The sequence below is a fragment of the Scyliorhinus canicula genome, chromosome 5 (assembly GCF_902713615.1).
Source record: "Scyliorhinus canicula chromosome 5, sScyCan1.1, whole genome shotgun sequence".
Lineage (NCBI taxonomy): Eukaryota > Metazoa > Chordata > Chondrichthyes > Carcharhiniformes > Scyliorhinidae > Scyliorhinus > Scyliorhinus canicula.
Genome location: NC_052150.1, coordinates 111554422 through 111568719, shown reverse-complemented (window position 1 = coordinate 111568719; position 14298 = coordinate 111554422). Strand labels below are relative to the sequence as shown.

The 14298-nt window shown below is 44.7% G+C and overlaps 1 protein-coding gene across 1 annotated transcript in view; it reads right to left on the bottom strand.

Moving 5' to 3' along the window:
- Window positions 1-14298, bottom strand: part of LOC119965672 (thrombospondin type-1 domain-containing protein 7A-like) — a 589817-nt gene that overhangs the window by 23452 nt on the left and 552067 nt on the right. The window contains exons 17-19 of the mRNA XM_038796437.1: window positions 5666-5819; window positions 5066-5207; window positions 3107-3222 (exon numbers count right to left, since the gene is read on the bottom strand). Coding sequence (XP_038652365.1) covers window positions 3107-3222; window positions 5066-5207; window positions 5666-5819 — 412 coding nt within the window. The remainder of the gene's footprint in view (window positions 1-3106; window positions 3223-5065; window positions 5208-5665; window positions 5820-14298) is intronic.

The window sequence follows — 14298 nt, the reverse complement described above, 5'->3', positions numbered from 1 at the left end:
TTTTTTACGGCGAGCAGCGATTCACCCCTGGCCGATGGGCCGATTTCGAAGGCCTTTACGACCGTTTTTATGAACGTAAAACACACCTGGTCTGACCGTTCGTAAAAACGGCCGTAAAGTCCCGATCTGGGGAACCATGGCACTGATTGGCACGGCAGTACCACGGCCGTGCCAAAGGTGCCGTGGGCCCGCGATCGGTGCCCACCGATCGCGGGCAGCGGGTACTTACCCCGCACACTCTTTCTCCCTCCGCCGCCCCGCTGTATCCATTCGCGGGGTGGCTGAGGGGCATACCGGCCCGCGCATGCGTGGGTTTCACGCATATGCGTGATGATGTCATCCGCGCATACACGGGTTGGAGTCGTCCAATCCGTGCATGCGCGGCTGACGTCATCTGACGCGTCAGCCGTCGCTAACTCTGGCTAGCGGGCTTAACGAAATTCGTTAAGCCCGCGATGCCGGAGTTCGCGGCCGCGCGATGCTAGCCCCGACCGGGGAGCTGAATCGGTTCCCGGTCCGGGGGGGGGGCGGAGGCTGGAGTCAAACCCACCCGTTTTTGACGCCAGCTTCCCGAGTCTTCATGACTCGGGAGAATCGCGCCCTACATTTTTGATACTTGTATTTGTAGGACTCCTTGGGGGAGAGACAACTTTATTACTCATAGTGTTTGTTCTATTTCAAAGAGAGACATTAATCCTTATTTCTATTGTCAAACAAGTAGGATGTATTGCAGTAGTGCAGAAAGCATTGAGCACATCCTAAGAAATTATTCTCAATTTTTAAAAAATAAATTTAGATTACCCAATTATTTTTTCCAATTAAGGGGCAATTTAGCGTGGCCAATCCCCCTACTCTGCACATTTTTGGGTTGTGGGGGCGAAACCCACGCAGACATGGGAAGAATGTGCAAACTCCACACGGACAGTGACCCAGAGCCGGGATCGAACCTGGGACCTCAGCGCCGTGGGGCAGCTATGCTAACCACTAGGCCACCGTGCTGCCTGAAATTATTCTCAATTGATTCATTTCATGAGAATGAAATGCCGAGTGAGGTTTTGAATGCAAGACCTCTAAGCTTCAAGCCTAGCACTCAAGCAAATGAACCTTCTGACCTTCCACCCAAGTAGAGATCTGTGTATGCTCATTAGAAAGGATAAGGATGCACATAGGTTACTGTCATTGCTACAATTAATCAGATGCTTCGGGCTTGCCTTTATTTCCATGTTACTAAACTGGCTTAAGTGCCAGTTTTTGTTCCTTTTTCTCTACCTGATCCCCCTCCTTTTCTTAGATGACACAGCTCAGACCTGACACTTAATGTGGGCAATCTCAATTATACCACGCTATGCCACTCCAGGACACAGCAAACTAGGGCGGAGTCTATATTAGTACTATCCTGGAAAATACCTCTTCGAGTACTCATATGCAAGTATTTATTGTTTACCTAATATTTCATTATGTTTCATGTGGTTGAACCAAAAAGCAACTGTACCTTTAAGAACTGGGTGTTTATAAATGGGTGTGTATATAAATATCTGTAGTGAGAATACCTTTAAGAAATGGGTGTTTACTACTGCAGTGATGTCAGAGAGTGGGTAGAGCTGGGCTGTCTGTCAGCCTTTTATTTTTGTTTTAGGCTGTTTGCTGCAGGGTGTGTTTTAGTTTTTTTTTCAGAGCTGGATAGCTGCAGTCACAAGCAGAAGGTGTATTAGAGTCTCTCTCTGTAATCTAAAGACTGTAAATCGATCCTGGTGATTTAAAACTGACAACAGTAGTGACTTTAACCTGATGGGTTCTGGTAAAAGGTGTTATAAGTCTTATGGATGTTAAAAGGAGAGCTTAAAGGATTACTTAGTGTTGTATTCTTTGGGGGTTGTATTTGAATTAATGGTTGCTAAGATGTTCAGTGTATGTTTTAAAAAGGTTAACTTGAGTTCATAGAATAAACATTGTTTTGCTTTAAAAAAATACTTTTCCATTTTTGCTGTACCACACCTGTAGACTGGGCCGTGTGCTTCCCATACCACAATCTATTAAAAGTTCTGGGTCAGGTGAACTCCAATGATACACTTTGGAGTTCTCTAAGCCCTGGCCCATAACACAACATCATCAACTGTAAATTGGAAAGATAACACCCTAATATTTACAGGGAGGCAGGGCTGGAGAAATGCATGAAATGACCAGGAGTCCTGGAAGGATGGGAAACAGTATTGCCCTGTTGAATTAAACTTTCCTGGCCAATTATTTGCTAAACTGAGAGGCAGTTGAGTGGAACGACTGCACTAGGAGCCTGTTGCTGACCTCCAAAGGGGTGGAAGATATTGTATGGTTAAGTGGACGCTGGGAAAGAGATCACAGCTCGGCCTTGAGATGGTGGGCAGGAGTGGGAGGATGAGAACCGAGGAATGGAGGCTGATTGTGGCAGGGTAGTGGAGAGGAAGAACTAGGCCGGGGGAGGGGGGGGGGGGGGGTAGCAGCTGCGGTGAGGAAGCACCACAGGCAGTGTTGCAAAGGCACTTAACTGCTGTATTCAGCAGTTGCTTCCTCCTCCAATCAGCTGCCAGGTTTTCTTGAGTCCTGGAAAATCCAACTCACACATGTTAACTCTAAAAGGTTATTAAAATCTGATACAAGCAACTTTATAAGCATATTGAAAAAAATGATCCATAATCTCTTAACAGCAGGCTACTTGCCTTCACCTTAGTCTGCACCAGTTACACTGTAAGTGAGCACAATCATGATGGCTTGTGATCAGGTTTCAGATTTTTATGAAGTTAACGTCACTTTTCTCCCGTAACTCCGTCCCTTTCCTGCCGATCTTGTAGGGTTAAAATCCCACCTGTCAATTTGATATTTTCTTAAACCAACATGTTGCGAACCTTATTTTACTAAAACCAGTTCCAGGATATGACAATGGTCACATCTTTCTTTCACTGTTTGTGAAAAAAACCATAGAAAAGTATAAAGTGTGACAAGACATTGACAGGAACTCATCTTTTAAGTACTATTTAATGGTCTGGAAATGATTGGGACAATATATGCGTGGTAGCTGAGCTAAAGAAAGCTGTTACTTTCCTCCAGGAGTAGCACTTATAACGTGACATACCTCTTCACAGAACCTGAGATCGACTGATTTCCCATCACTCCGAACACAGTCCAGCATTCTTGTTTTAATTCCATTACCGCAGACTGCTTTATCACTCAGCTGACAAGTGCTCCAATCTATGAGATGGAAGATAATTAGCCATCTCATACTGTACTTAAGATAACAAGCAAGAAAACTAAAGGATATGTTATTAAGTGGCGTCCAATTAAGCATCAATCAAAAAGCAGAATACTGCAGATGATGGAAAGCTGAAATAAAACAAAAAGTGCTGGTAATACTCAGGTTAGGCAGCATTTGTGGAGAGAGGAGCATTTAACAGATCAGGCCAATGTCCTTTCATCAGAAATATAGTAGTTTTTGAGCAAGGGTAGGGTGGAACAATAACAAAAGGTCAAGTTTTAACAAAAAATCATTCTTCTGATAAGGGCATCACTGGCTGGGCCAGCATTTGTTGTCCATCCCTAAGTGCCCTTGAATTGAATGGCTTGCTGGGCCATTTCAGTGAGGGGAGGGAAGGGGAGGGGGCGCAGTCAACCGCATCGCTGTCACATGGAGTCACATGTAGGCCAGACTGGATAAGGACGGCAGATTTCCTTCTCTGAAGGAGATTAGTGAACCAGATGGTTTTGTACAACAATCGGCAATGGGTTTCGTGATCATCATTAGACTTTTAATTCCATATTTTTATTGAATTCAAATTTCACCATCTGCCATGTTGGGATTCGAACCAGGGACCCCAGAGCATTACCCTGGGTCTCTAAAATACTAGCCCAGTGACAATACCACTATGTCACCACCTCCCCTATGAAAGACTGGAGATATTGAATGACAGAAGTCTTTTAGGGCTGTAGTGTCAGGGAGGGGATTAAAGGTTGGGTTTGGAGAAACAGTTCTACCCCCATGATGATGTAAGAGAGAGTCATATGCCGAAGCGTAGAGTAGGAGGAAGCTTATGGCTTAGAGTGAGTAACACCTGTAGTCTTGTATATCTGTATGCAGCTAGGTTCATCCAATAAACCCCTTTTTGTTCAGACATGTCCTTAGCTAGTCACAGCTAACAAACAACATAGTCTCTGAGGTGGGATCTTACAACAAGGAAAAAAGGGAATAATGAAGTGGCGAGAAAAGAAACAAAGAAACCAAAGATGTGCCTGGAAAAGATGCACTGCCATCTGAAAGCAAATATAAGAGAAAAAAAAGCAAAGAAAAGGAACCAAAATAGGGGCAACGATTATGGTATGAAATTATTGATGTTGATTCTGGAAGGCTGTAAAGTTCCTCAAGCATATGTTGAGCTTCACTGGAACAGAACAGTAGGCCAAGGGCAGAGATGACAATGCAAGAGCAAGATGGTGAATTCAAATATCAGACCGCCGGAGCTCAGGGTCATAGTCATCCAATCTGGTTTTGGTCCCCCGAGTGTAGAGGAAATTATGAGCAGCGAATACAGTAGACCAGATTGAAGGAAGTGCATGAAAATTGCTACTTCATCTGGAAAGAGCTTTTGGGGCCAAGAACGGTGAGGAGAGAGGAGGTAATAGGGCAGGTGTCACATCTCCTACATTTACATGGGAAGGGGACCGGGTTTTGGGGGTGACTGATGAGTGGATCAGGTTATCAGGAGGGAACAGTCCCTTCTGAATGCTGAAAGGGGAGGGGAGTGAACGTGGTGGTGGCATCATGCTAATAGTGGCAGAAAATAATTTGTTGAATATCAGTAAGAGGGAATCCTTGGTTGATGGATAAAGAAGCACTGTTGTGGAAAGGTATGTCATCAGAACAGATGTGACAGAGATGGAGGAACTGGAAGTATAGAATGGAGACCTTTCAGGCTGTGAGGAAGTATACTTGAACAGGCGCTGGAACGCAAGTCATGATTATGATTTTTCACCCATAAAGGTTACAAAGAAAAAAGTATATATATTTTTTAAAGACCATTGAGAAGAAAGCGATAGTTACCTGTAACATTGTAGACAAAGTGAAAGCAGTTCTTGTTCAGATTGCAGGACTCAGTCTCTGTCTCAGGTGGACAGGGTTTCCCTTCTCCTGGCTGTCTTAATGGAACTGCTGACCGCTCTCGAACTGTACTACTGTTACAAGGCTGAAATAAAACATCAGTGCCCTTTTACATGACTCAATGCAAGCTCACTTCATACAGACAGTCTGTCCATTTCTACATCACGCAAGTAAATATAAATAACAACAAGGAGAGATGTAACTGTGCAGCCGATTTGAAATAAGACATTTTACATTATCACACCAAGTCAAAATCTACTCTGAGGTCTCTGTTTAATGAAAGTATTATTCAACTAAATAGATTTTGCTTTCTTAATTAAAGAGAGGAATCTAAAAGGTTTGTCAACAGTATGGCACATGACTTGTTTTATTACTGAAATTAATTGTACTGCATTGTTTTCACAAATTAAAAGAGCTCCAGGCAGAATTGGTATCAGAGTACTTTAACGCACTGCTAGCAAATTACCATGAAAACCAGGTTTGTTCATGATTAAAGGAGCCTGCAGACACAATATTTAGTACAACCAGTTACTGTAACCTTACCAGGGGACACTTGCTCCATGATGTCCATTCAGACATAACACAATCATCAGGACATGGCAGCTTGCATTGCCTGGAACCCAATGGCATTTCTTCTGGATCACAGAGGTAATCTTCAGCAGGTTCAATAGGACCATCCATTGTATTCTGCATGCACCTGTCAGAATAAATGGTAATTTCACTTGAACCAAATAAGGCTCATCCTTGCATAGGGCAGCCCTTTCATTTGTTGAAAATCCCAAATGTTAAATGAAGATGATTAAGTGGCTCTATATATCCTATGCAAAAAATAATATAACTAATTACCTCTCAACTAAAAAGCAAGCCGCTGTTTAGTTACAAAAGTTTCTCTATCCTTGTGCATTTTATCAGAATTCAGTTGTTTCATGCAGGTCCAAAACTATCCATGGGAATTTCTTTGGGGGCTTTTCCTCTTTATCCACTTTGGAGGGCATATGGCAGAACAGTACTCAAAGGGTCTGGGGTGGATAGCGAAGACTGGGGGGGGGGGAATGTTAACTTGAGAACACACTGGGTGGGATTGGGATGGTGGGTGGTTCGGTAACACGCGGGAAATCCAGAAGTAACCATAGTGTATCTGTCCTTAACCCAGTCACTACATTACCACCTGACTCATGGGTTTCCATGAGCAATCGTGATGACGATCTGCAAGGACTGATTTCAGCCTCAGTACTTAGGGACATTGCAGAGATGACAGTTAATGAATGGGTGAACAAAAGAAGGAACTGTCAGAATGTTCTTCTTGTGCTTCACTCTAATAGTGCCTCCCTCCATGAGAGCTGGCAGGCTGTAAGGTCCCACAGGGTGATTCAATTTTCTGACTGACAGAAGGAAGCAGTGTAGTGCCACGCTCCTCAATTCAATATTGAACGTAACTTAATGACTTAAGGAGGACAGGAAAGTTCAGCACCTACATCCTGACATTACACTAACTTATAGGTTCACCCATTCCTTTCTGTCGATGCAGTTTCTCGAATTCCCATCTTCCAATTCATTACTGGCACTCACCCTCAGCTTAAAACAGTACCACACCTCTGCCTCAGTCACCCTCTAGCCATCTGTTCCAACACATTCTATTTCTTATACTTATAGGTCTCTTTATAGGAGAAGGGAGCAAAGAATACCAGGGAGAGGCAGAGAAGCAGAGGTGGTTCACCATCAATCTCACCTGTGGAGCAGGTGTTGCTGGAGATCAATTAAATCTTGGTACGTCTTGCTTGGCAATGGCGTGCACAAAAGGAATACCACTTTCAATAGGAACAACAAAATCTTGGCCTCAGACATTCAGTGTCCTAATGACTGTCAGCAAAGTGTTGTGTAGCTCACTGTTCGCAGGAGACAATGGGTGGGCAATGAGAGGGATGATGGTGAAAGGGTACATGGAAGTGAAAACTCGGCTCAAAGTGATTCAATTTCTCACCTACTGTTCCCTATCTCCCTCATCTCAGTCAGTACTCATATGCTGTCTCATATCCTGATGGTTGACTCTGCACCTGCGTAGCACAGTGGTTAGCACTGTTGCTTCACAGCGCCAGGGACCAGGGTTCGATTCCTGGCTTGAGTCACTGTCTGTGCGGAGTCAACATATTCTCCCCATGACTTCATGGGTTTCCTCCGGGCACTCCGGTTTCCTCCCACAAGTCCCGAAAGACGTGCTTGTTGGTGAATTGGACATTCTGAATTCCCCCTCAGTGTACCCGAACAGGTGCTGGAATGTGGCGACTAGGGAATTTTCACAGTAACTACATTGCAGTGTAAGCCTACTTGTGACATGAATAATGATTATTATTATTACTACAAGGTATGCAGTCATTGGACCTCATGTGCTCCAGAGGACATTGGTCAAGGGCATCTCAGCTGTTAGAGCTCTGGGCAACCTGCCACCACCACTATTGAAGAAACAGGGGTTGTATTACATACAAATACTAGGAAGAAAAATATTTGTAGTTGAACAATGGTATGCACATGCAATGCACATTGGGTTATTAAGTTTCTGTTTCGTTTTTGAACCACGTAAATTTTATTTGTTTCCATCACTTGTCCATTTTTGTTTGCAGTCAGTCTGACAAGTGACCTTTTCACTTGTGATCAATAAGACTTAACTCTAAGCAGTGGGGGGGGGGGGGGGGGGGGGGGGGGTTAGGCTTTCCCTCCTACTAGTGAATATTAGAACCTAACTGAAGCTTGACATTAATAGGGCATCCTGGGCATTCTGTGTCGCAATGTGGGCTACTGCTGATGCATTGAATGCATAACATTCCTCTTCCTTGTAGTTACTGAACACTCCAAAGTGATTCGGGGGGTATATTCATTGCTACAATTATGCATCTGTGGAAGTACTCCTCGATTGAATGCCCAATCATTGTGGCTGACATAATTACTGGTACAATATACATAATTGCCAATTCTGTCAAACATGGTATCAGGCATCTGTGTAATGCAGTGGGTGGTTGATTGCAAGAATTTGCAGATTAGGGAATTAGGGAAGTAAACACGTAGCTGAAGGAATGATGTGGGAAAGAGGGGTTCAAATTCATGGGGCATCAGTATTGGGAAGGAGGGATCTGTACCCTGGCGGAAGTACCCTACCTTGGCATTTTACACCAGGGGATGCAGTCCATGCATGAAAGTTTGACGATGGGTTGACGTGGGTCCCGGACATTGTTGTTCAACAGACAGGGCTTGTTTCGGACCAGGTTCGTGTACGAGGCCGGGAGTCCCATACCACAACCAGGAGTAGGCAAACAGACTGCTTCCCGTTGACAACTGCGCACATCGTAGTTCATGTCATCACCTGCGACTCCCCCGTGTAGATGGCCAACCGGGCCTCGGTGAAATCCAACAAGAGAAACTGAACCCCGGTCCGGATTCCATCGAAAATGTCTTTGCCACCAACTGAGACACCACACCTGTGTCCAATTCCGTCGGACTGTGATTGTAATGTGCACGATCTTGGATGAGGAAATGCAGTTCAGCTGCTGGCAATTGCCCTCAGGTTCCTCCAAAAGGAAGGTGCCGGACCATTGGACAGCCAGCCCTGCTAGGGCGAGGGGCGGATGTGTCATCCTGTGTAAGTTTCTCTCTGTGGCCACGCTGACCACATGCCCTCCATAACTAGGATCTGCCTCATCAGGATCAAGGGAGGAGTCCCATCCAGCTCGAGGGTCTGTGCTAGGTGGTCTGACTCCCAGCAGGCCGACTTCCAGTGCCAGGGGTCAGGATAGCCCGGTCGAAAGGGTGGCGCCCACCGAGACTAGACTGAGGACCTCCATCCCCTACAGCACTTGCATGCCCTGCATTTTCCCATGATAGGGCTATCTCAATAGCCCTTTTGAGGTCCAGCTGGGGCTTGGTGAGCTGCATTTACTGGGAGACCGTGTTGCAGATACCGCAAAGCAGCCTGTCTTGAATCATCTTCGAAAAGGCAGCCCCATATTTGCAAAACTATGCGAGTGTCCGGAGGCACACTAAATATTTCAACACTGACTCTCCAGGGGTTCGTTCAGCCATATTACAATGATAGCGCTGGACAATGACGGACAGTCTGAGGTTGGAATGTTTCCATACCAGGGTGACTAAGTCTGCGAAGGACCTTGACGGGATTCTCTGTTGCCCGACGTCGAAATTGTAATCAGCAATCAGGCGTAGGATCAATTCAGATGCCAGAATCGGGGCCGGCGCAGGTTTGCCATTCTTCGTCTCCTCCAAACCAGCGTCACCTTGACGCGAGCAGTCACAATGCTGTTGGCGGCCCATCGGACGGCCCACCCACAGTGCTCTGTTCCCAATGGGCCGAGTTCCCGATGGCGCGGGCCACGTGTGGTCTGAGCCGGCGTGCCGGCTGCAAATGTGTCCAGCGCCGCCACATTCGGCTGGGATCCATGCCGCTTGCGAAAGGGGGGGTGGGGGGAGTCTGTCAGGCTGGGGAGACTGATGGGGGATGGCCGCTGTTGGTGGGTTAGGTTTAGCGCATGGCCAGCACCATGCTGTACGGCACAACCGTTGCAGGGTGTCAGCAGTGCGTATATGCACCGGTAATCCAGCCATTCCCTGGCCATTTTCGGCGCGGGCGGCGGGTGATTCAATTGGCACCCGTGCTAGCCCCTCATCGATACCAGAATCCGTGCCGATTCTTTTCACGTGAACAACCTGCGGATTCTCCGTTCGAGCCGGTACTCAGCCGCAGAAATGGACAATCCAGCCCCCTGAGTCTGGGTTTCGAGGTACGTTAAGGTTTTGATTATGCTGAAGGTGGGTGGACCACAGGCTGTCAACAGGAGAACAATCTGCCGTTCAACCCCGATGATAACGATCGCTCAAAAAAAAAGCTCATGCACTCATTGTACTGTGACCTGCATCAAATGCCTCAAGCTTCCCAAAGTGTGACATGTCTGTGGCCGTTGAAACAACTTCCAGAGGCCTTTGGAGAGGCAGCTGAGCACTGCAGAAATGGTGCCGTCTGTAACTCCATCCCATCCTTGTTGCCAATGTTGGATCAAAGGGAGCGACCGCACGGGAGTGTAAAGGATACAAAGGCTTATTTGAACGTTGAATGAAAATGCCACACACCACCACTCCCTGAAGGGACTCCTGTGACCGGCCCACATCCTGCCGGGGTTTTTTATATTCATGTTTGGTCCCCGCTAATGAGGGAGCTCTGTCCCCTCAGTGGAGTGACTCATATTCCTTGAGAGTCACAGGGAACCTCATCGGCCCGGTCCCATGGCTCCCATGCACTGATTGGAGATTCTAAAACGAGGGTGCATAGTCTAAAAATTAGGGCCAGATTGTTCAAGAGAAATATTAGGAAGCACTTCTTCATGCAAAGGGTGGTAGAGATTTGGAACTCTCGCCCACAAATAGCAGTTGAAGTTACAATAGTTGTTAATTTTAAATCTGAGATAGATAGATTTTTCGTTCAGCAATGATATTAAGGGATATGGGTTCCCTGAGGCTGAAAATGACTGCTAAAGACTGAAGATGAGACCCTGAGCCTCTTTGAACACTAGTGTTCAGACATGGCGTAAAAGTGGATACTCTGCTGGTACACATGTTGTGCTGCTTGTGTTGCCTCCTGTGAGCGACACTTCTCTGCTCATCCCCTCGCTCCTGCGCAGCAACAAGTCTGTGAGGGGAAAGTCTGCCACTGCTCCTGGTTATCTTGGTCCTTATCGGAGGTCCAAAGACAGACAGCATGTGTGGCACTCATTCTGATCTGATATACCAGAGCTCCAAAGGCGTTCAAGTGGAGATCAAACACACAACCTCCAAAGTAGTGAAAGTCACCTCTCAGAGCAGGTATGGTACTTCCTTGTCAATCAGGCAAGAAAGCTGCTATGATTTAGTACATACAGGGATCTTTGCTTGTCATTTCTTCAGCCTCCTTAATTGACTTGGCTTCACTGGAAAGCTCTAGGAAGCCCGCATGCACCCACAGTTGAATTGCAATGTTAAGATTGTTCGGATGAGCTTTGACATTTTGAAATTAACAACCTACCTGTCCCAAGGGAGTTATTCGCACCTAGCCCAACACATTACAGATAAATGTGGAAGTTGATGAAATGGAACTGACTCCTTAACATGCTGTCAATTTTAACCCCTTTAAACTCCAACTGCTCTTAAAACTCCAACAAGTAAACTTTCCCACAATTGTATCAAGATCAGCATGTGGTTTGTTTATTTTATCTGAAATCCTAACTTGATCATGCAGCTTTTTGTCATCAGCAAACTTAAGGATCGTTTCCCTTGTGCTTTCATCCATGTCATTGATAAAGTATTTCGCCAGTGTATGGAGTTCTGTTTCTTAGAGATTGCAGTGATCGGTGTCAATAAGCAAGCAATTAAAATAAAAAGAGCAACTGAAAATGAAGGGTCCGCATCACATCAACTCTCCTGCGATATCAAAAGCAGAACAGAAAGACCCATTTAAATCCTCGACAATACTGGAAGATTAGTTAAGAGTCAATGTCAGCTTTAGAATCTATTGACTAGAACTAATGCCCTTTGGACAACAACTCAAAGAAACTATTAACCTGCTGTCGGTAGACAATGAGACAAAGACAAAGATTGTGATTTCACAAATCTCTCCATGAGAATCATGGCGCTTATAATTACATTGACCCCAATAAAGTCATTCAAAAGGATCTGCTTGATAAGAGAAAATTATATACGATAGTTTCCTCAAAGATGGTAGAGAATACAAAACCATAGCTGTGAGCAGGCAATGCATTGAAGCACTTGGAACAGCAACAAATGTAAGTCAGGTAACCAAAACACCTAGACAGAGCAAGACATGTGGGTCTAAAAGGACACTGGGCAAGATTGTGTAGACAGTCTGGCAAAGAAGTGGTCATCCACTCAGGTGAGCTATTTAAATATTGAATGGGAAATATTGAGTGTTCGGTTTCACAGATTAAACATATATCAGTTTGGCAAACAGTTTGTTGTTGATATTGATCACAAGCTGCTGAAAATTATTTGGCAAAAGTCCCTCATCAGCACACCCCCTCGAATCCAAACCAAAGTGCAAGGGTACGATTGTGAGGTTTGGCACAAACTTGGAAATCTCATGGTTATTGAGCACGTTACCCAATTTCAAGCAGACAAAAGATATAATAATAATAATCATTATTATCACAAGTAGGCTTACATTAACACTGAATGAAGTTACTGTGAAAACCCCCTAATCACCACATTCCGACGCCTGTTCGGGTACACAGAGGGAGAATTCAGAATGTCTACTAACCTAACAGCATGTCTTTCGGGACTTGTGGGAGCAAACTGGAGCTTCTAGAGAAAGCCCACGCAGACACAGGGAGAACGTGCAGACTCCGCACTGACAATGACCCAAGCCGCGAATCGAACCTGGGACCCTGGTGCTGTGAAGCAACAGTGCTAACCACTGTGCCACCATGATACTATTGGATGTTCAAGTAGACAAAACGGAACAAGAAGATATGTATAACATTGAGCTAATGTGATTTGGAAAGAAAAGAAAACTCAAAGAACTCTAAAGATAGACTTCCAGCAATCTTGACCTCATGGCAATATGAGAGTTCATCATGAATGGATGGTCAGATACAACAAATAAGGTTCCGAATCTTTTGGCCACACCGTAACGAAATTGGCATTTCAAGAAGAGTAATTTTCAAGAGCAGACAGGTATTGATACCAAAATGCTTTGTCAAGATATACTTACCCAGTTATATCAAGGTCACACAGGCATTGAAAAGACAAGATGACTCGCATGTGAGACAGATTATTGGCGAGGGATCAATAACGACAGAACAGTGAGGATGTGTCAGGAGCAACTGTCGAATGAACACAAGAGCCACTCCATCCTCACAACGTTCCATCACATCTATGGCTAAGAATTGAACCTGACTTATTCACTGTTAGAGGTGATGACTTCTTAGTCATTATCGATTACTTCTTCAAATTTTCTATCATTCACCAACTAAGGGATACACCAAGCACATCTGTAGCAAACACAATGAGTGCAATATTCAATCTTTTTGGGTCCCCGGAGGAGATAGGTCAGATAATGGTTCAGGGTGCACCAATAGGCCATTCCAAGACACGTGCAGAACGTGGGCTGTAAATCAAGTTACATTATCCCTACACTATCCAAGGTTAAAAGGACTAGAAAAAAACAATGTTGCAAATGGTAAAGTTACTAATCCTGAAATGGAAGGAGATCAATCAAGACATTCAATTTGCAATGTTACACCTGCAATCAACACCACTTGATAAGGTACTACCATCCCCAGAATAGATCAATTTTGGAAGGCAAGTCAGGACAACATTTGCAAGTTATCATCTGATCAGATCATTGTCAGTCTAAGACAAATTGTTGGTACAGTAAAACCAAAGAAAATGAAAATTACGCATGACAAACATGCTAGCATGGAGTTGCCTCCTCTGCATATAGGGCAGAAAGTCAGAGTGAACCATGTTCAATAAGCGCCAGTATCAATGATCTTTAATGAGCCACAGTATACAAGGTAATCACCCTGAATGGAGTGACATTGAGGAAGGACATAATTATCCAAGAGCATCCTAGCTAATTTTCCTATAGTATCAAGAACACGTTCACATTCAAGTTCTGAGACCATAATTAGGGAAGAGGGTGTGCACAACATTCAAGTAAAGGATGATTGTCAGTCTTGGCCTACAAATCAAGAGAAAATATTTAACAATTCCAGATCTCAGCAAAGTTTCACTGTTGCAGACTACCTGTACATTTCAGAAATACCTGAATAGCTAATATGAGGGGGGGTGTTTTCTAGAGCTGTTGGGGAGGGTTTAAACTAATGTGGCAGGGGGATGGGAACCGATGCAGGAAGTTGGAAGGTAGTAAAACAGGGACAGAAGCAAAAGGAAGTAAGGGGAAAAGTGCAAGGCAGAGAAGACATAGTCAAAAATCTAAAATGGCGACAGTACAAGGTACAGTGACTGAGGGGAGCTCAGTGAATAGGCCCAGTAATAACAAAACGAATAAAACTGGAGATGTTAAGATTCAAAACAGAGGTAAAAAAACCAACATAAGTGTACTTTACCTGAATGCTCGTAGTATTCGGAATAAAGTAAATGAGTTGATGGCACAAATCATCGTA